General features: G+C 33.6%; 3 protein-coding genes and 1 pseudogene across 3 annotated transcripts in view; 2 read left to right on the top strand and 2 right to left on the bottom strand.

Annotated features, from left to right (window-relative positions):
* The first annotated feature begins 11 nt into the window (after positions 1–11).
* On the top strand, positions 12–1,439 carry LOC144845520 (uncharacterized). Its single transcript, XM_078702909.1, has 3 exons — positions 12–183; positions 626–838; positions 1,166–1,439. The coding sequence occupies exons 1-3, from the start codon at positions 112–114 to the stop codon at positions 1,364–1,366; spliced, it is 486 nt and encodes a 161-aa protein (XP_078559035.1). The 5' UTR covers positions 12–111; the 3' UTR covers positions 1,367–1,439.
* A 10,775-nt stretch (positions 1,440–12,214) lies between these two features.
* LOC144844927 (uncharacterized) lies at positions 12,215–16,172 on the top strand. Its single transcript, XM_078702041.1, has 5 exons — positions 12,215–12,332; positions 12,811–13,034; positions 13,465–13,523; positions 14,014–14,468; positions 14,862–16,172. The coding sequence occupies exons 1-4, from the start codon at positions 12,215–12,217 to the stop codon at positions 14,456–14,458; spliced, it is 846 nt and encodes a 281-aa protein (XP_078558167.1). The 3' UTR covers positions 14,459–14,468; positions 14,862–16,172.
* Positions 13,816–13,933, bottom strand: LOC144846686 (5S ribosomal RNA; annotated as a pseudogene).
* The window catches only part of LOC144844994 (A disintegrin and metalloproteinase with thrombospondin motifs 3-like), a 32,125-nt gene continuing 24,389 nt past the window's right edge, over positions 16,157–23,892 (bottom strand). The window contains exons 16-23 of the mRNA XM_078702110.1: positions 22,081–22,201; positions 20,733–20,813; positions 20,018–20,181; positions 19,366–19,531; positions 19,032–19,167; positions 18,414–18,618; positions 17,843–17,981; positions 16,157–17,508 (exon numbers count right to left, since the gene is read on the bottom strand). Coding sequence (XP_078558236.1) covers positions 17,282–17,508; positions 17,843–17,981; positions 18,414–18,618; positions 19,032–19,167; positions 19,366–19,531; positions 20,018–20,181; positions 20,733–20,813; positions 22,081–22,201 — 1,239 coding nt within the window. The 3' untranslated portion in view covers positions 16,157–17,281. The remainder of the gene's footprint in view (positions 17,509–17,842; positions 17,982–18,413; positions 18,619–19,031; positions 19,168–19,365; positions 19,532–20,017; positions 20,182–20,732; positions 20,814–22,080; positions 22,202–23,892) is intronic.

Raw genomic sequence — 23,892 nt, 5'->3', positions numbered from 1 at the left:
TTAATATTTAACAAAGCCTTATGCGTTATGTATATTCTGCTGGTATAGGCTATATGAAGCGTCGGTATTAAAATTTACAGTACTGTAATAACATAACCATAAAATACAAAAATGCCTGCTGAATATGTCGCCAAAGAAGAAGAAAAAGAAGGTCTGATATCTACTCCAACACAGGGTATTGAGGTAAGTCATAAAAATAATAATGACTATAATTATTAGCTCAATCTTCAACCTTTAGGCCTAGCTTTCAATTTTGCAGTACCGAAAAGAAGCCCATCTCGAAACGAGGCCCATCTCACTAAATCAATATAATATTTTTTTTTTCGAGTAAGGTATAAAAACGTGTATGATAGTGTTTATCATATATCAACATTGACCCTACAACCCTTAACTATCTCAAGAATCAAGCCTCATGTTCATGTTATCAAGCCTTGTATACTTTTTCCAAATGGTGCGTCTTATAATCTTCTTCTTGTCTGCTTTGTCTGGTCTTATTTGTTATCAATCAACCTTGGAAATGGTTCCATGATTATTCCGAAACGTTGATCCTCTTTTTTTATATAGTGGGGGGGGGGGGGGGTGTTGTCATTTCATCTTAAAGAAAACAACATTCGTTTATTAACAGGAAGTTGCACAGTTATGGAGTTTTGATATTATTGCTGCAGGAACACTAGAGGGATTAGGTATAACAGAAACAGTCAACATCATTGTCCTTTTCTACAAACTTCAAATGAATAGAATTTGGCTTTTCTATGCCATTTCAACAATTCTTGGCTTGTTGCTCGTTACTCAGTTGGCGTCAGGTATCCTTTTTATCGTGAAAACAGTTAAACAAAGCGTAAGTGTAATATTATTTAATGTTTTTCTATTAATTATTAAAAGAACCGGCTTAGTTGCTTGCATGCGAAATGCATGTGCATGGATTTGAAGAGAGTGAGCTGGCTCTCATCATCCCCCCTTTATGTTTTAAGTGAAATGCTTCTTGGTGAGGATGATGGAGAACTTCCAACCTTTTCCCGGCACCTTCCAAACATCCTTGATCCGCCTAATTGTTTAACCACAGTATGTAGCCTAAGTTTTTGTTTTTTTTTGTATTTAAAAATGTGTAGACCTATTAGTTAATGATTATGATATCTACACATTATTTACTGTTATCTTCTTACAGAATATGCGAATGCGTAAATTTTCGACTTTACCAGAGGAGGAAAAACAGAAAGCTAAAACGACTATGTATAGAATGAGTGTAGCAGTGTTGATAATGGTGTTCATAGTCACAGCCTGCAATATGTTATTATTGGCTGCTGTTGGTATTATTAGTCCTGAGCACCACGCCCACATTACTCTGCAACACCACGTTATTCCATAATTAAATATTGAATGTATATAAACGTTGACGTGATAAACACACTCATCTCCTTACTTCTGTAGAAACACTCCTATTGAATAAATCATTTTGTTTGACAAATCCAAAAGAAATTACTCACATTCTTTAGCTTTCGCCATCTTGGCTGATGGCTTGATCACTGCTACTTCCTGGAAATCTATTGTTATTGTTTCTAGGTGACGTCATACTTTTTCGTAGCAATGATGTGTATACGTGATCGAGAAATACAGCCCCTTCGTCGCGGTTGATTGCGTTAGCACCTCCTCCCTCCCCTCTTTCTGATTTGGATTGCCTCTCTGATTCTACGCTTGAATGGGTTAGAGTCTCTATCAAGAATTTTTCCCCCCATTTTTTCCTGATCTTCTTCCTCAAACGTGAACTTGATGTTGCCCGCTGGATCGATGGAGTTGAGGTGGTCAGTAAGTTTTTGTGTACTGTCTTTTTGAATTATCTCTAACACATCATCGACGCCACAGCTTCGGCTTACAATCGAGAGGTGATGTAGCGATGGCTTCCCTCTCTAACCATTCCATAAACAGATTGGCCAGGATTGCACTAACAGGACTGCCCATGGCAGCACCAAATATGTGACGATAAATTTGTCCTCTGAAGCTGAAATATGTTTTTGTGCAGATAAATTCTAAAAGAGCAATAACATCATCCGGGTTTAAATTAGTTCTTTGGTTTAGAGTTTTGTCATTTATCAGTCTATCTTTAATGACGTCCAAGGCTTTTTCGATAGGGCTTTTTCTCGATCACGTATACACATTATTGCTACGAAAAAGTATGACGTCACCAGGCCCGTAGCCAGGGGGGGTTTTTATGGTTCGGGCGAACCCCCTCTTTACAGCGAACCCCCCTTAGCCGACTGCGAACCCCCATCCCCGACATGCCCAATACCTCACCCTCATCTCCGAAAATCCTCTAAATACGTGCCCCACAGTACAAAAAGTTGTTCGTAAATTGAAAATTCGTAAACTCGTTCCTGAATAACTCATATACAGTAGGCTACCTTCTTCCCTGTATGAGCGTACTTTGAGCGATACGTGTCTGTAAATTTCTAAGAGTTGCAAATGAAAAAAAAATGTTTTGTCCCTGCATGTAACATGATATTGACGCGTCTCACAGCGAGCTGGGGCACGAACGATTCGTACAAAGGACACCGCCAGACAACTGCGTACCTATAATTGTTTAGATCACTGGCAGTCAGCATGCATAAAGTATATAGCCTTTCGATGTACATCAGTATTTATGTGTGGCTATGAATGAAGTATAGTGTATCATCATCATAGAGGATTATAGTGAATATTAATTATTTTACACTATAATATCTATGGTATCATGTACTGTATGAACCGATTATTTGTTTCTAGACGACCAGCCGATACGTATTCAACTGTATCAATATCACCTATTTACATTGGTATATTTAATTTCCTCAACAAATTGTTATAAATAAATATTATAGATAGAGCTATAATAAGAATTGCATTTGCCTTCACCCAGTGTGCTTTTTTCGGGGCTTCTCCTAGACGTACGTTCGCATTGAACTTGAACGCAAAACAAAATACCGAGTGAATGATCAAACAATCGGCGGTTCCGCACAGAGCACGCGCATCTAACATACGGCAACAATATGTTATCGTCTTGCTCATTGGTAGCATGCTGCATGAGAGTGTCTTTTCCGGCCATCTAGGGGTGTCATTTAAACAAATTTCGCTTCGCCTCAGGCCCCACCCCGGGGGAGGGGGTGACCCAAATACTTAGTGTCCGAACCCCCCCTTGACAGATCCTGGCTACGGCCCTGGTCACCTAGAAACAATAACAGATTTTCAGGAAGTAGCAGTGGACCGGATCACTTGTGATCAAGCCATCAGCCAAGATGGCGAAAGCTAAAGAATGTGAGTAATTTCTTTTTGATTTGTCAAACAAAATGATTTATTTATTATACAATCCTACAAAATGCACTTATTCACGGCACTCCTATTGAATTTTAAAATAATATCTCTCTCTAAACTTGGTGGACAAAAGTATCCTAATTAGAGCGTATAGACACTCGATTCTCGGTAGCTACTATTCTCTATTTCTGCAATTATATACATAACCTAAACCCTTAAATAACCTGTGAACGTCATCTTCGGCATGTCTTCGGAAGCAACGTCTTCGGAAGCATTTGGATGCTCGGAAATTCTGCAATTCCAAACAAAGTTCAAGAAAAGATGTCAACCCTGTTCTGATTGGTCGGTTAAAAAAAAACTCTGGATTTATAAATAGTTTATAGGGAGTGGATATACTTCCTGCAGTGGTAAAAGCTTGAGTGTAAATAAAATAAAACAATGATTATATTTCCTGAACTAGAAATTATAAGGCATATAAAAGCTGAATCAGCAAATATACAAATCTTATTTGGTGGCGATTGGAAAATTGAATGTTGCCTACGAATCGTGTTGGAGTAGATTATAATTGTATTTTGATATACTTTCTAAATCTTTACAGTCTATAGGTGACTAAATTAAGTTAACATTTGCGCTATTGATTATTACGGTTTCTGCAATGAATTCGAAGTTGATCTGTTGAGGTCATGTAGGCCTACCCAAGGAGAAATAAAGATATATGCCGATTTGTCGAAAGTTCTAGCAGGGACAGAGTGTTGGACATGACTGAATGAGTCACGTTTCGGCTTTGGATCTATAAGAGTTTACCATGATTAACCTTCGAACGTTTCAGAAAATATTTTGAATTCGCTCAACATCATCGGCTGTGCTGTGCATTTTTACTATTACCTTCCTCCCCCTTTCATTGCTTGCCAAAGGAAATTCTCTGGCGATGGATTTGAATGTTACAGAAGCGAGTTTGGACGTGGTCGAGTCACTGATCAACATCGGCTGTGCCTTGTCCGTTCTTGGTTTCATCGTAAATATTGTAGTACTTCTCATTATTAATCGAGTTGTTTTCATTCGTAAAACTACACGCTGGTTTATTTTCAACCAATCATTAATCGATGCGACAGGGTGTTTACTTTTCTTTGTATTATCATTATTACCTTTCTCCCCTTTTGATTGTTTTTACTATGGAATTCCTCTATGGTTGTACTGTGCGACGTTTACACTCTCGATGGCATCTAGTGTAAATGTATTATTTATTTCGGTTGAGAGGTACTTCGCGATTATAAAGCCATTTTGGTTTGAAACTCATTACACAGTAAAACGAACAGTAATCATGATGGTGTCTGCTTGGATTCTTGGTATTCTGTGTAATCCAACAATGTCAATTGTATTGTATAAGATTATAAAAAATACCCAATGTGATTATGATGGAAAGAAAGATTTAGCAATTGCAATTGCACAAAATATAATCCAAGTCATATGTATATCTACTATATTAATACTTGTACTTATTTATACAAGAATCATTGTCGAATTGGTTAAAATGAAAAATAATGTTAGCAATCAAATGACACCATCCATACACGTAAAAACACTAAAAGTGTTCATAGCTGTGAGCACGGTCTATATAGTGTGCTTTGTGCCTATTATTGTTTTGTTATATAGAGATAAAGATTGGATTGGAAAATACATTGCAGTGGACTTGGTAGTATTGAATTTTGCTCTTAATCCGTTTATTTATACGATTTCTTTATCCCAGTTCCGAACTGAAGTGATCAACATTTTTCAGACTGGATGTTGTAAAAATAGAGGAGAACAAGGCAGCACAAATGTAACATTAAACGATATTTAGTATGTAAAATGTAATGTGCGCAAATAGGCATATTTTTTATGTTTATAGAAATTATTGTTTATGGAGATATAATTGCATGGATGTACTCCTTTGGCAGTTGGTACACCAATATGAATAACATCCAAGGCAACATCGCACAAGGTAACACAAATGTAATAAGATCAAATAATATTTAGTATATTTATCCTTAATTATCAAGCGACAATTATACAATTTTTTTTTTATTTAGAAATAAATTAAACAAATTATCAATAAAATAAAAAATGTTTTTATTTATCTTTTTTAAGGCCTCTTTTATTTTCTCGTGGAGTTGCATTACTTGTGGATGTACGCCCATACTGTTTACATGGTTCCTCCAAATTTTTCTTTTGTAGCTTTTACATTATTATCACTGTAAATATGAACGAACACAGGTCTACAAATTAATGAAATAGTAATAAGCAATAACACACTAAATATAAAATAGGGAAAAATTGCAGACTATAATAAGCACTCTTGAATAAGCCATTACCAACATTATACACTATTCGATTTAATAACATTACTTTGGTGATTGTATTACAATAGAACTCCTCCTTTATGACGCCTCTATTCAGGAGAAACTTCTATTAAAGGGACACGTTTCCATGTAATTAAAAGGGCGAAGTATATTTTAACAACCCCTTTCAAGATACACCCTTACTAAGGGGACACTCTTTTGGGGTCCCGGGGGTGTCCTCTTAATAGGAGTTCTTGTTGTCTATTACTTATTTTATAATTAGTGCATTAAGTATGAATTATTCAAAATAATTTTTGAATTATTTACACGTATTACACTGAAACCTTCCAGAAGTAAGTAATTCTCTATAAACATAATTACACAATAGCTATACTCATTATTGAGTCAAAAAGATACAGGCTTCGTCATTGTTTGGATTCGGGAAAACGACGTGTACTGTACAGCTCATATAAATCAATTGGTGATGTTTGATCTCATTTATTAGCAATTATTGTTTTTGGTATTTAGCAAATTATATTTAACTCCGATTTGTAATTTCACATAAAATATCTTATGTTGTCTGTTGTATGCAAACAGTAGTAACGCTATATTGTTTCACTTAAAAGCAATTGTACATATAGCAATTACAATCAGATTGGAAATAAAATTATTTAAGCACAATGTATTTCTCGTGAAATTTCAATTCTAAATTATAGATGAACAGTAGTAATATAATATTAAGGGTAGTTTTATATAGCGCCTAATACAATGTTTCTAAGCGCTTTACACACAAAAATTATCCATAAAATATCCTAAGATAAGCAAAAAAAATGGAAAAAAAGCAGAGGAACCATTTACACCGCTTCGTTCTCCAGCACATTGAAGCAGAAGCAGCAACAGTAAAAATGCACTTGTCTATCCTATCATACCAACAGAAGGAGTAAAAAGATGTTGCTTAAGATTTTAATTTTTTTATCGATTGCTATAAGTCATTCCTCCAACATTTCCGATTCAAGTATACTGGATGTAGAAAAACAATAAAGGCCTAAAATGTAAATGTAAATCAGCAATTTCTTACCATAAGTCCTAATTAAGTTGTGATCAAAATATAACGACTGACCTGTCGACGAATAATAAGAAATTCGGTCCACAAAACATAAACGTTAACACCATCCATAGTGTTTTAGTTTTAATCACTGCTCTGTATCTATAATTGTTTTTTGTACAGGAATGTGAGGTAAAAGTTAATTGCGCTATGCTATTGCTATTAGAATCATTGAGACTAATTAAAATGATACTTGTTGGTAATATCATAAATTATTAATTGGTGTCATGCGAAGATTAATCTAATAATTAATCAATTTGTCCTGTCAAAATGATAGAAACGGCTTTGCTGAGTGTCCATTTATATATGGTTAATATTTAACAAAGTTCTTACCTCAGCATTATGTATATTTTGCTGGTATTTATGTTGGTATTTAAAGAAATTTAAAATAGCCATAATAATATAAAAACTATAAAATACAAAAATGGCTCAAAGAAGTGCTGAATATGTCGCCAAAGAAAAAGAAGGTCTGATATCTACTCCAAAACAGGGTATTAAGGTAAGGCATAGGCCTAATCTAATGATAACAACATTTAGTCAATCCTAGGCCTATATTGATATCAAGCCTTGTGATGTGATTGTGCAAGAACTTCACAATCTTTTCGTGATGAAGATGTTATTAATTCCGATGATGATAAACATAATTATATGGGAGAAAAAAAACTTGGCGGTTCGGTCCTGGTAAATCATGCACGTTGATTCCCAAGTTATGAAAAAAACTAAAAGATGTACAAAATTAAAGTTTGAATAATGTAATTTTGTTGTTTCTTTAGAAAGTCATTCACTTTTGCCAAAACATGATGGTTTCGCTTATAAAAATTACAAAATAAACAGTTACATTCAAACGAAACCCATTCACCTCAAATGATAAATTTTGTTCTTGAAAATGGTATGATGGTTCTGAAACATTAATCCTCTTGGGTTTTATTTTTAATTGTAAAGAAAAATAACATTCGTTTTATTAACAGGAAGTTGAACAACTATGGACTTTTGATATTGTTGCTGCAGGAACACTAGAGGGATTAGGTATAACAGAAACAGTCAACATCATTGTCCTTTTCTACAAACTTCAAATGGATAGAGTTTGGCTTTTCTATGCCATTTCAACAATGCTTGGCTTGTTGCTCGTTACTCAGTTGGCGTCGGGTGTCGTTTTTATCATGAAAACCGTGAAACACAACGTAGGTGTAACAATCTAACGTATTGTCATAGGCCTAATTTGTTTCTATTTGGTCTACTACTATCAGAAAAAAAAGTTAGCGTATGCTATACTTTCAAAAATACACCTGTACACAAAGGATGTGGAGGAGCTTACCCTCCTGTTTATTTTTCAAGCGCTCAACCTCCCCTTTATTTTATTTTTTTTAAAGCAAAATCTCTATTTTTGCCGAGACTTTCCCAACATCTTGGATGCTAAATTAACCAATATTACATTTACTCTTCTCTGAAATAACATACCACGGTATGTAAGCTTCTCTTTTCAATTGAAAATCTGTAGACCCATAGTTATGATTTTGTTTAGACACACATAGCTGCAGTATTTTGAACCTATCTTCTTACAGAATATACAAAAGCCTACGTTTTCGAGTTTACCAGAGGAGGAAAAACAGAAAGCTAAAACGACTATGTATAGAATGAGTGTAGCAGTGTTGATAATGGTGTTCATAGTCACAGCCTGCAATATGTTATTATTGGCTGATGTTGGTATTATTAGTCCTGAGCACCACACCCACATTACACTGAAGCACCATCTCATTCCATAGGGATATACATTACCATAGTATTCCAGGAATACACCATGTCATTCCATATGGATATACATTACCATAATATTGATATGTAGTTCTTTGATAGTAAACCAGTTATGTAAACTTATGTATCAAAGAACTACATATCAATAGACGAATCGAAACCAGAAGAAATGTTTTCATTATTACCATAATAGTATTCCAGGAATACACCATGTCATTCCATGGATACCACCATGTGATATCATGGATAACACCTTGTCATTTTCATGGATACACTGTCATTCTTTTGGGATGCATCATACAGAGAGATTGTTTTCATTTATTGGTACAATTTATGAAACTATCTTATATTTTAACATGTATATTTAAAACATATTTTATGTCTAATTGTGTTATCATTTAATATTATTTTGTTATATTTTGTTATTACTATTTCCTTTGTACGGTTCAAACTATTTCAACTATTGTATAATTCTTTTAGATTTAATCACATTGATTTGTTGTTCTTATCTTTTTAATATTTGTATACAATGTCATCCATTGGGATTTACTATGGATACATCACGTGCCATTCATTTCATGGATATCATTCCAATATCAGGATATTGGTCCAAAAAGACAATAATATCACATGCAACTGAAATATCTTAATTTGTATACGGTATACCTATGAATATTTATTTATGGACTACATTTGAATGTTTGAGATTCAAATTGAATATTCAATATTAATATAGTTTACCTTATTATGTTATTAACATTATTTGTTGATAGTAATGTGCAACCACGTGTCTTTGGTAAACTATAGATAAATATTGACAGCAAACTCATTCCCTTGTAATTGCATATCTAAATTGTTGTAAGGACAATTTGTGAGCCTTTTTTATGAAATCTTAGTGGACAATGTATTCCAACCAATTCGATGGCGAACATAGTGAATGTTAGTTTCATTTTGTTGTGATTCACAAACATCAGTACGTGCTCAAAATGTTCTTATCATTGCGGTAATCAAAATCGGTAATATTTTTTCAAGGAAATAACAATGTATTATTATTCAGTTTTTTGTTTCATAAAATCAAGATTAATATTTCGTCGCTTGGAAATATTGATAGCACGTTTGTATACTGGCAGTACAAATAGTTTTCTGTCTGAAAAATGATGGCTTTGTAAGATTATACATGCTAGAGACTTATTTTTTTTTTTTTTACAATCGTGTTAAGATTGGTACCGGGTAATAGTTGTATCCATTCAGAACGTGGGCTATTTCCTGCAGTGGATATAAAACTTGAGCGCAGACGAACTTGAGTATTTTTTAAGCACTCGAAACTATAAAGGTGATTGGAATCAGAAAATAATTCGACGTAGGTTTGCTACTCTTGCTGTTGTTTTTTCTGGGAAAAGTTTAAAGTTCGACTTTTTAAATCATGGATGGATGACTGATGAGTGCACATTGCGCTATTATCTTGTATACCCAGACTCTGTTTTTTTATGCCATGAATTCAAGTTGATCTGATTTTGAGGCAGAAACCGTTACTGTATTCAACTTGTTGGAGGCCAGAAACTTTGTTAGAGGTGTTGGACAGACTGAGTTGTTTCAGCCTAGCATCTATAGGTGGTTTTTGCCAAAGGAAACTCTCTGACGATGGCTTCGAACATTACAGAAGAGAGTTTGGGCGTGGTCGAGTCACTGATCAACATCGGCTGTGCCTTGTCCGTTCTTGGTGTTATCGTAAATATTGTAGTACTTCTCATTATTAAACGAGTTGTTTTCATTCGTAAAACTACACGCTGGTTTATTTTCAACCAATCATTTATCGATGCGACAGGATGTTTACTTTTCTTTGTATTATCATTATTACATTTCTCCCCTTTTGATTGTGTGTCGTACTATGGAATTACTAAATGGTTGTACAGTGCGACGTTTACACTCTCGATGGCATCTAGTGTCAATGTATTATTTATTTCGGTTGAGAGGTACTTCGCGATTATAAAGCCATTTTGGTTCGAAACTAATTACACAGTAAAACGAACAGTAATCATGATGGTGTCTGCTTGGATTCTTGGTATTCTGTGTAATCCATCAATGCCAATTATATTATATAAGATTATAACTCAAAATATTCAATGTGATAGAGAGAAAAAGGAAGAGTTAGCATTTACACTTACACAAAATATAATCCCAGTTGTATGTATATCTACTATATTAATACTTGTACTTATTTATACAAGAATCATTTTCGAATTGGTTAAAATGAAAAATAATGTAAGCAATCAAATGACACCATCCATACACGTAAAAACACTAAAAGTGTTCATTGTTGTGAGCACGGCCTATATCGTGTGCTTTTTGCCTATTATTGTTTTGTTATATTCAGGTTTAGGCGACGTGATTAGGTTTGTTATAATAGACTTGGCAGTTTTAAATTTTACTCTCAATCCATTTATTTATACGATTTCCTTATCCCAGTTCCGCACTGAATTGATCAACATTGTTCAGACTGGATGTTGTAAAAATACAGGAGAACAAGGCAGCACAAATTTAAGATTAAACGATGTTTAGTATATTTAGTATGTAAAATGTAATGTGCGTAAATAGGCATATTGTTATGCTTATAGAATTGTTTATGGAGAAATAATTGCATGGATGTACTCCTTTGGCAGTTGGTACACCAATATGAATAAAAGCATGGTGTTGGGTTTGTTTGGTCCTTTATAATATGTACGAACACATGTCTGTAAATAAAATGAGATTATTTTATAATGTTTTATTTATCTATCTATGACATGTCAATTACCTTTTTATCAAATCAATCAAATAAAATCTGCATTTGTTCCATCATGGAGAAATAAGTTATTTCTCCATGGTTCCATATTGAAATGGAAACATTCACAATTACATCATACATAGAAACAAAGTTACAATTAAAAGCATTCATTAAAACATACATCAATTATATGTTTTATATAAACTTGTTTATGTTAACCATTGTGCATTTTCTGTGTTTTTAAAACTGCAGGAAATTGTTCATCATGCTGTGGACATGTCAATAAAAAATTATGGCCTGTCTTATGTTCTCTGAGAATGATATCGGTTCACACAATAAAATAGAAACGTGCATCGGATAACAATTTTGTTGTGGCTTGATATTAATAGATTTCGATGATAAAAGCGATAAAGAAATCAGTACCGGTAACAGAAGATCGACAAAGTAATTTATACTAAACATAATATTGTCATCGTTTGAAAATAATAATTCCACGTTTGAATCCAATCGAACGTTCGATTTTAGGCATACTCTCTGATCCAATAATTGAAGAAGCACAAATTCGAATCAACGTCATTACTTTTTAGTGATGGCCTATAGTATAATGCAATAACTTTGCAGCAATATTTTTAGTTACAATACAATCGAACTGAAACAATTAAAGGTCCGCAAAAGAAAAATAGGCGGGCCTGTTATTATCATTTAGCCTAAGCCCTAATATGTATAAAACAAAATAAAATATTCTTTGTTACAAAAAATGTATTTACATAAGTCTGCATAAAATATTGCTAGGCCTAGGCCCTATATTAATTTATAATACCAACGCACCACACTAATGCCGTACCGGTACCGTTTTGGGCATCAGTGATGTTATGCTAATTTGGTTAACAACGACCGTGGTAACGGGACGCTTTTGTAAATGTAAACAAACACGTGTACATAACTAGTGTGCCAGAGTAGCTCCGGGGGTATCTGCCTGATTAAGAAGTAATCATGGCTTACGTAAAACCTAGAAGAAGATCTTACACTAGAAATTCTACGTATTCCGATGCTACCTGGAAGACTCCAACTGGCAGTAATCCGATGGGGAAGGGAGCAGTACTTTTTACCGGTAAGCTACCCTAGCTATCTAGGGCCTAGCTAGCCCTAGTACTAGTGACTAGTAGGCCTAGCTAGTAGGCCTTGGTACTCTAGCTAGTTAGTAGGCTAGGCCGGCGCCTTCTACACTTCTTAAATATCCCATGCATGGATGGGCATAGGCCTATATCGCATGCAGCCAGTCTAACTAGCTACTGGTGTAGGCTAGGCCTAGGCCTATATTTTTACGTTTTAGTTGTATGCATTGTTAGCCTAGCTAGGGAGGTTAGGGTTAGGAGAGAAGATATGTTAATTACTAATAATAAATACTAGGCCTCCTAGGCCTACACTCTCATGGTATGGTTGAGAGTTGATCACCTCCGTCATGGATTATTAAATATGATGAAGTATAAAGGACAAAGTGGCTTGCTATTTTAATTTTTACTCTTTGTGTTGAGCTAGACGAATGCATATCAGAATATTATAAATGAATGTCTACCAATTACCAACAGGTCCAGATGGGATAGGTGACTACAAAGTTAATGTAGTAACAGATGATCGATTTGTTGGAATTGGAACTATGTCTGCAGAAGGTACAAGCGAACTTAAATATATTATGAGAGCTTCACCAAAAACACCTCATCCTCGACCGAAAACAAGTTGGGTGGGTGAAATTGGGTGGTTGATCCCACCGTACAAAGACTACAGAGCTGTATCATCTCGACAACAAATAAAGGTAGACAAACATCATCTCCTATTTTCTATTTATTTTGTCCCATGAATTGATTGAAAGCAAATTTTAAAATTATAAGTAACATATTTATTTTGTAGCACATTCCAGAATCTTCAGTGTGTTAAAGACAGCATCATAACAAAAGAAGAAAGTAACATAGACATACAAATATAAACAAATAATTTGATAGTACAGTATTGTACATAATTTTTTTCTGTTATAAAATAATGCATTTTATATTATTATTAAAAAGCTCTGTCTACACTATCAAACTAGTTTGACAAAAAAAGTGTGATGTGCCCAAATATGGTAGTGATGTCATGTCCATATATGGGCACATCACATAAAGTTTGATAGTGTAGACACAGCTTTAAACTTTTTATTTTCAAGTAATTTGTTAAATGGTAATAGAAAATCTTTAATTGACTTATAGAATGGCGAATTTCGAAGAGCAAATGAGAATAGGCACACGCATTTGTACCAGAACCCTTGGTAAGTTTTTTAAAATAAATTAGATTAAAGCTTTTTTTTATTTTATTTTTTTTAAATTTTATTCAATCGAAACCAACAGCAATAATTACTGCCACTAACAGGTTTGATACAAACAAAGCCAGGACTGTTTAAAGCACCTTGATTGATCCTAACATTGATCAAGGGCTTCTCTCGTCCCACCTTGACCAGAGGAAAGGCATAAGCCAATACGTCTGAGGCAGATACTAGATGCAGGGGGGCTGCCATAAGAGTCAGCAGTGCTGATTTCAAATGCCTAACGGGACCCCAGCTCCATATACAGCACCCGATATTCTCAGATGGTCTCCCATCCAAGCTCTAACCAGGCCCAGCGTTGCTTAACTTCGGTGATCTGACGAGAACCGGTGTTTCAATGTGGTAAAGCCGTATTTTATGCATGATGGATTAATTGAAATTAATTAATTGAACTCAAAACACACCAACAACTGAAATTCTTTGTTCAACTTTGTAGGTACCCAGGGCCAAATGATGCAGAGTATTCATCTATGTACCGTTTCACAGGACGTAATTTTATTCCTACTGAGAAAAAACCAAAGCCTTCACCGTTTCCTGCAGCATCCAACGGAATGATATCATCAGCGTATGCAGCTGCCAAGACCGTCAGCATACCCGTGCCAAGAGAGCAAGCAATATTATCTTCGTACTGTTCCCGAAACCATGATGGACAAATACCATCATTGTATAGTAGTCAACGTTGGTTCACGAATCATTCAGAAAACAGGAGGGGATCTCGGACGTCGTTTAGTGAACATAATTCACATGATCAAATCTCTCAAAATGGATCTTTTCCTCAACCAGGCAGATCAAAACACTCCTCTAACAATAATAATTCAGTGCAACAAAAAAGTTCTATGAAAGTCAGGAGAGTACCTGAAGCAACACCAGTGCAATATTGATTTAATGATGGTAAGTTTGTATGTTTCTTGTATATTGTCCACATACAATATATAGAACCCGTCTGTTGGATCTCTATTAAGAGAACACTGAAACGAATGGGTGGAAATATGTTTTTCATCCTCACAGCCAACTCCTATTCAAGGTACACCCTATTATAGAGACATTTCCTTGAAAACCCTGTCTCCAATTAATAATGTCTACATTCAGTATTTTTGTCTATTCTCTCAGGGACACTTCTCAAATATTTCTTTCTGATTTACACTACTCAAACTTTGCATTGATATACCCATTCACATTATCTAGCAAAACTCAGAAGTTTACACACACTGGGGCGCACCATACACAACGTTGTTGTTAACTCGATCGGGGTAATAATACAATATCTATTGCATTTATTTTCAGGAATGCTTTCGTCAAGAGCTGGTGTACAAGTATGATGTTATTAAGAACGTATAGCCTTATTTGCAATGTATTAGCATTTAATACATTAAAAATCATGTTGTATTGACATCAAACCTACATCTTTTTATACAATTAATTTGTCTTGTATGTAGGCTCCATCATGAGTTTTTAATCATTTATTACACGTACTGTTAAAACATTGAACCAGACTACTTCTGCACTAAGGGTAAAGAACGCACAACAGCTCTTTAAATGTTGATTTGGCTGGGTCTGCTTTCAAACAAATAGCTAAATAAACACTTAAATCTAGAGCTTTTAATAAACAGTAGAACCCCTATAAACTAGACACTTCCGAAACCCCACAAAATGTCCCCTTAATAGAGATGTCCCGGAATAACGGTGGGCCTTAGTTTTAAAGCATTTCCTCTTTATCATTTGAATTGATGTGTCCCAAAGTAAGAGTTCTACTGTTAGGTATATGAAACGGTATTCTAACAATTTAAATTGTACAGTTATTTTAAAACTTCTAATCATAAAGACATTTTCATTTTCACACTTGTGCTAAACAGCGCATAGAGACTATTTGTATTTTGCGCTATATAAATTTAAAAGCTTTAAACCATTGATATGACATCGTCATGTCCATATATATATTTTTGTCACATAAATGTTTATAATGTAGACAGAGCTTTTTTTTTCAATCAATCATGAATTCTGCATTATAATTCAGCATAACATATTATGGCACAGTTACGTAATATTTCTAATTTTAATCTATATGCAGAGATTTTTCTATTGGCTAAATAATTCCATACAATATTAATAAGCTCAAGTTCAGAAAGAAATGTTTATTTTTACAATCAGATGTATATAAAAATGTATAATCCAATGATTCTCTAGGTTCCTACCGCCTATCAAATTGGGAGTGTTCTGCAGAAAATGTTTTACAATTTGTTAATTTGTTGAGGCATTATGCTTATTGCTTGCTCCTGGTGAGATTGTGCTTGATATGCCAAATAAATATTATAATATTTTGAATGATCAGATAAGTTAGAGCTGAAAAGCCAGTTGGAACCAAGTATATATATACTGATAGTACTATATACTGTAGGTAAAAGTAGCAGAACAAGCATACATTGTATTCAAACTATACAATACTTTTAGAAACCAAAGATTTTGATGTGCTAGATTTAATTGCTCTAAAATTTAATTATGTGTATTTTTGTAATTTGCTAAATTGTATTAAGTGTAGATAATTGTGCAATATTCAGTGCAAAATGTTGTTCTAGTACTATTTTCACCTTAATAAATATTTCTAACAAACTTTAATTACTTTTTGTATTTTATTACAAAGTTATATACAATACCACCATATATCATGTGTTTTAAAACAAACTATAATGGTTTAACAGTATCAATTAAAATGTATCAAACAAAACATGATTATTTTAAAAATTTGAATTTACTTTTTTCATAAATAACACCAAGAAAACTTCCACTAAATATTGTATTGATACAGTATTTTAAGTTCTGTACAATTTAAGATACTGATGAGTAGAGTTTGATCATTGCCTACCAATTACAGGTTCTGGTTCAAATCTTTCCTGAAGGTAATAATAAATAAAAATATCTGTTTCAACATGTTTGATTTACTTTAATCATCTGAATACCAACAAATTGGAAGGGTATGTGCCTTGAAGCAAGAATTTTCTGGATCCTTTAATAATAAATAAACCAAATCCGCTCCAAAGACCACCTATTATATGATAAACAGGATAAATTTGATATTGGCAGTTTGAAAAAATGCACTTAAACATTAGTAATCCATCGGGGCCGGTGTTCGCATTGCAGCGCCTTCTAATTCTCGCAAAGTGTTTAGGTTTATTGGTACAGTATTCTAATACATTTACTTAAAAACTATTAACATTAGTTTAATGTTAAGTTATAAATATTAAATTGTATATACATTATAATACATGTAGGTTCATTGAGCCATATCAATGTCATATTAAATAGCACCTTGTAGGATTGTCTCTGAAATCAGTATTATTTGTTTCATTTTATTTGTTAAATCCAAGTAAAAAGAAACTTGAATATATACTACACGAAATAAATGATACTTATTTCTTTACGAGCGCCACCAGCAATAATGTGTTCGTTTTACGAATATTAAGCTGAATATCTGTCTAGCACCTACAGTAGACTAGGTGCAAAGATTAAATTAAAAATTATATACTTTTAAATATTTTACTGCAAATAATTTGTGCGTTCGAAATTTGTTAGAGAATTGTATAGCTATTACTATTCTCCTGAATTTGAAAAAATAACTAACAGGTTCTGTCAACCTTCCTACTACAGTAATTGCGTGGTAGACTTTCAGCATTTGTATGATAGATCTAGGTGGAAATGACTTGTATCTTTCATCCCGTATTTCTTCTATTTTGTTTTTCACGTTTAGCTTCTTTATCAAGTTTCTGTGAAGCATTCTGGTTGGTTTTTGCCACCTTGCTAGCTCTGATCATATCCTCCAATAGCAGCCTTTGTTTTAAACATGTCGAACAGCATTGTTCTCGATAGATGGTTAGTTTACAGTATTGTTGGTATGTTCTTAAGCTGCAAATCTTGCCTCCTGCTTTGGGATTGCAAACTGGAAAAAAATTGGACATTTTTAAAACAATTTAGATAGAAAAATGAAGATCTAGACATTTCTACATACTTTCCTTTATCAATATTTTTATTTTGATCTATGTAACACATGTTTGTGTTGATCTGATAAAAACAGAATAATTAATACAAAAAAAACATTTTTTTAAACTTATATTTTACTACTTTATTTTGGGTGCGTAGTATGAACTGTAAAATATTACAAGTACTATGCTTTGGTATGTACAGTAATATGGTAACTTTTTTGCAATGATCCTTGATTATCTTCTTTCAATATAAAATTGACAGTTCAAAAATATGTAATGGAAGTTACTAACCACATGGTCCCATATCACAAGGTTTGGTACTTCGATTTTTGTCTTTGATGTCACAACCGTAATCTGGGTTCGGCTTGCCGTCACGTGCTACGCATGTTATTTTACGTGTCTGAACGCCCTTTTCACATGATACCGAACACTAAGATAAAGAGTAGAGGTAATCAAATGTTTATGTATGAAAATCGTCAGTATTTTAATAACAATGAATCTGACAAGGCAGAGTCTGCCATGACTATTTCAAATTTTGGGATAACCCATTGCCTATTAAAACAAACGAATATTAACGCATTGAAAACATTGGAATGTCATGTTTATACCATAGGGTCTAGAAAGCACAGTCTGAGGCAAGCCTACTACTATGTTAAGTTTGAAGCTATAATTGTACACAACAACAAAATCAGTCTAAATATACTGCAACTGTAGTAAGACTAGGATACCTATAAAGCCCAACTCTCATTAATAATCAAAGTGTGCATTTATGGCGGATTGGTACACTTAAGTCAATTATCTTTGTTATTATCTACAAAAAATATCTACTTGGAAATCTTTTTAAAAATGATGTAACTCTTACTTGAGACCATTCACTTCTTTTCCATTTGCCTACACAAAGTGAAACATTGCATAGTTTACTTATGTCAGGTCGTTGACCTTTACACAACCTTATTGGAACTGTTTCGTTTACTCCGTTTTCTTCCATTACACAATCAACCCAGCGACGTTTGTAGCTATTTAGACCACATGTCTCAGAACATTCACTCCAATTGTATGTACGCCACCTTTATCAAAACAAATTAAATGCGATTAATACTAAATTGATTGATTGACAACACATATATCTACATGTATCTCTAGCAATTCCCTGGATATCTGCTTTATTTAATAAATGCAGAAACAACACTGTATTGCATTTGGGATAAATGACTACTAATGCATGATCTTTTTATAATCAATATCATACAGAGAATTATAAGTATATCATAATTTCTATACCTCAAATTACTAAGCATATGGTCTTTTAATGTAAAGCTGCAGAAATCATTCATGAAGGAACAATCTTGCAACAAGTATTTCATTTTAAATTAATAATAAATACACCACATTTAAAAACAAGCTACAATCAATAGCCATGGCTGTGTCATGGACGTTATTCATGAATTATTTATTCCAGCGAAGAACCATGAGAACTTACTGAGCTACAATACAATCGCGTTCATTGCATACTCTACTAACTGGAGTGAGAGAATGGCCATTTGAAATACAAAAGAACTTGTCCACTACACGGTCAGTACCATTTTCTACACAGTCAAACATTTTAATTGATGTGCCTATGGTGATAAAAAACAATATTTCAAAATGAATAGTGTAACAATGTAAATAATCCATATGATTCACAATGTAATTCTGGGGTTCTCAAATTCATTCTTTTGATTTCTTTTTTAAATTAGATAGTTAGTTGCTGTAAATTTAAAATGCATAACGATGATGACACATGTGAATTGAATTGATTACATAAATGATCATACCATTTCCACACGATTTACTGCATACAGTCCACCCCTTGTCTCTCCAGTGATACAATCTCTTCTCTATATTCTTTGTTTTATGTGAAATTTGTTTTATCACTTTGTTTCTATTTATCACGTAACTGTAGTGAACAATGATTGGTCCTTTGTCACTTCCTTTACCTAGCTATAAATAAAACAAATAATGACACAAACGTGAGTGCAAGTTTCTAAAGAAATTTCTCCACTCTGTAATTTTCATGCAAAATGTTCTTTTGCATATTATAATTTGTGTACAGTATAAGTCAAGGTTGGGTGGGTAAGGGGAATGATGTAGCTCATGGGGGATAACAATGCAGTCAGTATGGAATCAAAACTGCTCAGTAATAAAAAGTTATTTTCCAAATTTAATTCAATGCAGTATTATCTAAAGTGAGCACACTTTTATTGCTGCCTCATACACTTCGCTTTTTTGGAATTTTGCCCCTCTTATTTTAATCATATTTACTGTTAATTTTTATTTACTAAGAATATTATAAGATAAATAAATGTTACTTTGATTGATTGATTGATGATTGATTGTTCGTGACAGGCTATGTGCCTGTTAAGAAACATGAACGTAAGATAAAAAGAGAGGGCTGGACTCTTCTAAATTCATGTCAAACTTTCTTACCAATACTGTTAGGTTGGACCGCATTGGACCTCGTGCTTTAAGTATCTCAAGCCCATCTTCATTAATGTACACAAAGCTAACTCTATGATAAACAAATTCACATGACGGCCCCTGTGTGCTCTTACTGTTTAATATATACCGTCTGTGTAAATCATCTTTTAGGGCTAAAATAAAGAAAATGTTTGATATTCAATACCGTGTATGACCTAGTATAATCTCAAGCTAAAGTATAATCCCACACCCTAATTTGATTAAATCCAGACACAAGAATGTTTGTAAAATTTATATAAATGCAACCACTAATTGTTGGCAAGTTATGTAGCCAGCCCCGCTGAGAGCCTACACTCGGACAATAAATAAATAACGAAATTAAGAAACATAACAAAGACATTTTGAGAAACTACTGACATAATTCATGGTCACATCACTTTATAAAACTTTCAATTACTTTGTTTTTGTGGTTTTTTTTATTCTTCTATATATTTATCATCATGATATAGTATAAAAATGAATAGCTCCCTCTAATTTACATCAATGCCAAGATAATATCAAGATAAAGACTTAATACAAATAACATTCTAATAATATGTCATGACAAATCCATTTATCTTATTCTTAATTACTGTACTGTATACTGTTTCGGTAATGATTTATTTTTAATTTAATTAGCAAACAATTATGTTAAAAGAGAATAAAGTAAAAAAACCTAATTTACCTAAAAAATGATTGCTTTTAGTGACCTCTTGTACTCTAATATCATATGCTCCTATTGGTATTTTAAGTGCCACTTGATATGCTGTAATAAAATGAAGAATCCACTTCTGTTACTAGACAAATTGTATATCATGTTTATTATGTATAACATGCTTTAATAATAAATGGGGTGCCTCGTATCTACTATTTTTTTTTATTATATGGTGCATGCTATGAGGATCTTTGGTGAACTGTAGGTTATATTATGCCTAGCTTCATATTACACTGATGCATGTGTTATGACTACAGACAGTGTGGCGTAACGGCTATGATTGCTCACTGGCTAAACTCAGGGGGCCCAGGGCTTAAGGGACTCCAGAGCATGAGCAGTTCAATGCAACTACCCAGTGTTGGAGGAGCACTTAGGAGTGCTAAACCAGGGCTCTTCGTTATTGACTCCAGAATAATTATGTGATATTGCATAATATTAAGGAACTGAACTATTATAGTAAATGCAATTTTTCACAAAATAAATAAATGCAGTCTGCATATATATAAATGATCAGGGATCACGGAACAGAAATTAAGTTGTTTCTATTAATACATTGCATTGATAAGCATTCAGTTTTTTAGGTATCATTCCGAGGTAATAAATATAATAATGGAGACCATTAAAAGTACTTTCATGATGCTAATAATACAAAAATAAGAAACTTTGACGCCATTTTTTAAGTAAAAAACAATTTTACAACATGATTAAAAGCAAAATGATACCCATAGGAGATTTAACATTTACTATCATTTCCTATATTATGGTCTAGACATGTACATATGAACACATGTCAAGTTTGACCTAATTTGGGCAAGGGCCTGAAACTAAAACATCAAGAATAACTTTACATCTCAAGTCTTGTATTCTTATTTATTATAACCAAAAACAGATATTGTGCATTACATAACTGTAGGTGTCAACAAGTAAAAAGCGTTTTATTGGCTGTTGTACGTACAAAACGAATCCGTGAATAATTTTAAACCTTTTTTATGTGATTCTTTAATAAATGTTAATTTTAGTCTTTACAAAAATTAAAATCTTGCTTTTGATTTGTGATTTAGGACCATCACATTGATGCATCATTGTTTATCGTCTGGACCAAAAAACTACCAACATGTTGCTGTTGTTGATGCAATAGAGTAAGAAACACATCTAAACTTCCTAGCATGCGTAACTTATGAATTACATGACATAACCTGTTCATAGGTCGTCGATCGTCATAGCCACATCATGACAAATCAACAATGTTGGCACATGGAGTGCACCATAGAGATAGTGATCTCTATGAGTGCACAAAACAATTGGTTAATACACTTACTTCTTTTTAATCGTCTTCTTTTTGAAGAATCGATTTCTCTGCATGTTGAATTATTCCCTCCACATACACCACATCTGTCAATCTCGACTTTCGATCCTAAAACCTTGTCACAGCCAATTCTCTTAATCAAAAAAACAATAAAATCATGTCTTAAAGATTCCATATTGATTGAGTTATTAAGTTTTACTTCTTTTTTTTTTATACTAACTACAAATAAAAACATCTCTTTTTCAACAATTATAAAACTTTTGCACAGTTAATAAAGTATCAGGTAGAAACACTATCTTTGTGCAACTTTTACATTAATCAATTTTCTTCTCACTAGTTAAATATGTAAAAGTAATCCAGAATTTATTGAGATTCAACATGTCTACATGACATACATAACCTAACCCCATCTAGAATTTCAAGACATGCCTCAATCACAAAACATATTTGGTTTTAAATCAGTCATTCCCAGAGGTATTAAATTATACTTCCAAAATTATTTGAGGCATGTTAACTATGAGAAATGTAATTTCCATGTGATGGACTACATGATATCTACTAAAGTACAGTGACTTTTGGTTCAACTCATGGAAAAGTATTTTCAGTTGATTCTTCAAAAACCAAACACTTAATTTCATTAATGTTTTAAAAGACGTAAATTCTTTCTCACTATTTAATGATGTTTGAAATGGTATATTACAATTTTCAATGATGTCTGTGAAGTTGGTTACTAGTTCCTAGTTCCTAGTTCCTTATTCAAATTCAATTAAAGGGACAGTCACAAATATTTTTAAAAACAGATTTTAATACGTAATAACTGTCTAACTGATTTGTTATTGCATCAACATGTTAGCCTTAACCTCCTCTACTTCTTCCGGTCAAAGTTCAATAACATTTTATGCATTTACACCCTCTACGGCGAATAAGTAACTAGCTTTTACGAACGTTATAATACTTGACCTACTTCCTTTTTTCAAAATATTTTGGTATGGATCGATCACCCTTGACCTACTCTTCCATTTGCCACCCCAGTTCCGCGAACTTTTTTGCGTCTACGCCCTCTACGGCGAATAAGTAACTGGCTTTACGAACGTTATAACACTTGACCTACTTAATTTTTTCAAAATATTTTGGTATGGATCGATCACCCTTGACCTACTCTACCAATTGCTACCCCAGTTCCGCGAACTTTTTTGCGTCTACGCCCTCTACGGCGAATAAGTAACTGGCTTTACAAACGTTATAACACCTGACCTACTTAATTTTTTCAAAATGTTTTGGTATGAATCGATCACCCTTGACCTACTTTACCATTTGCCACCCCAGTTCCGCGAACTTTTTGGCATCTACGCCCTCTACGACGAATAAGTAACTGGCTTTACGAACGTTATAACACTTGACCTACTTAATTTTTTCAAAATATTTTGGTATAGATCGATCACCCTTGACCTTTTCTATCATTTTCCACCCCAGTTCCGCGAACTTTTTTGCGTCTACGCCCTCAACGGCGAATAAGTAACTGGCTTTTACGAACGTTATAACACTTGACCTATATATTTTTTTAAAAATATTTTGGTATTAATCGATCACCCTTGACCTACTTTACCATTTGCCACCCCAGTTCCGCGAACTTTTTTGCATCTACGCCCTCTACGGCGAATCAGTAACTGGCTTTACGAACGTTATAACACTTGACCTACTTAATTTTTTCAAAATATTTTGGTATGAATCGATCACCCTTGACCTACTCTACCATTTGCCACCCCAGTTCCGCGAACTTTTTTGCGTCTACGCCTTCTACGGCGAATAAGTAACTGGCTTTTA

The sequence above is a fragment of the Antedon bifida genome, chromosome 6, assembly GCF_963402885.1.
Source record: "Antedon bifida chromosome 6, ecAntBifi1.1, whole genome shotgun sequence".
Classification (NCBI taxonomy): domain Eukaryota; kingdom Metazoa; phylum Echinodermata; class Crinoidea; order Comatulida; family Antedonidae; genus Antedon; species Antedon bifida.
This window is presented reverse-complemented; position numbering and strand designations above follow the sequence as displayed.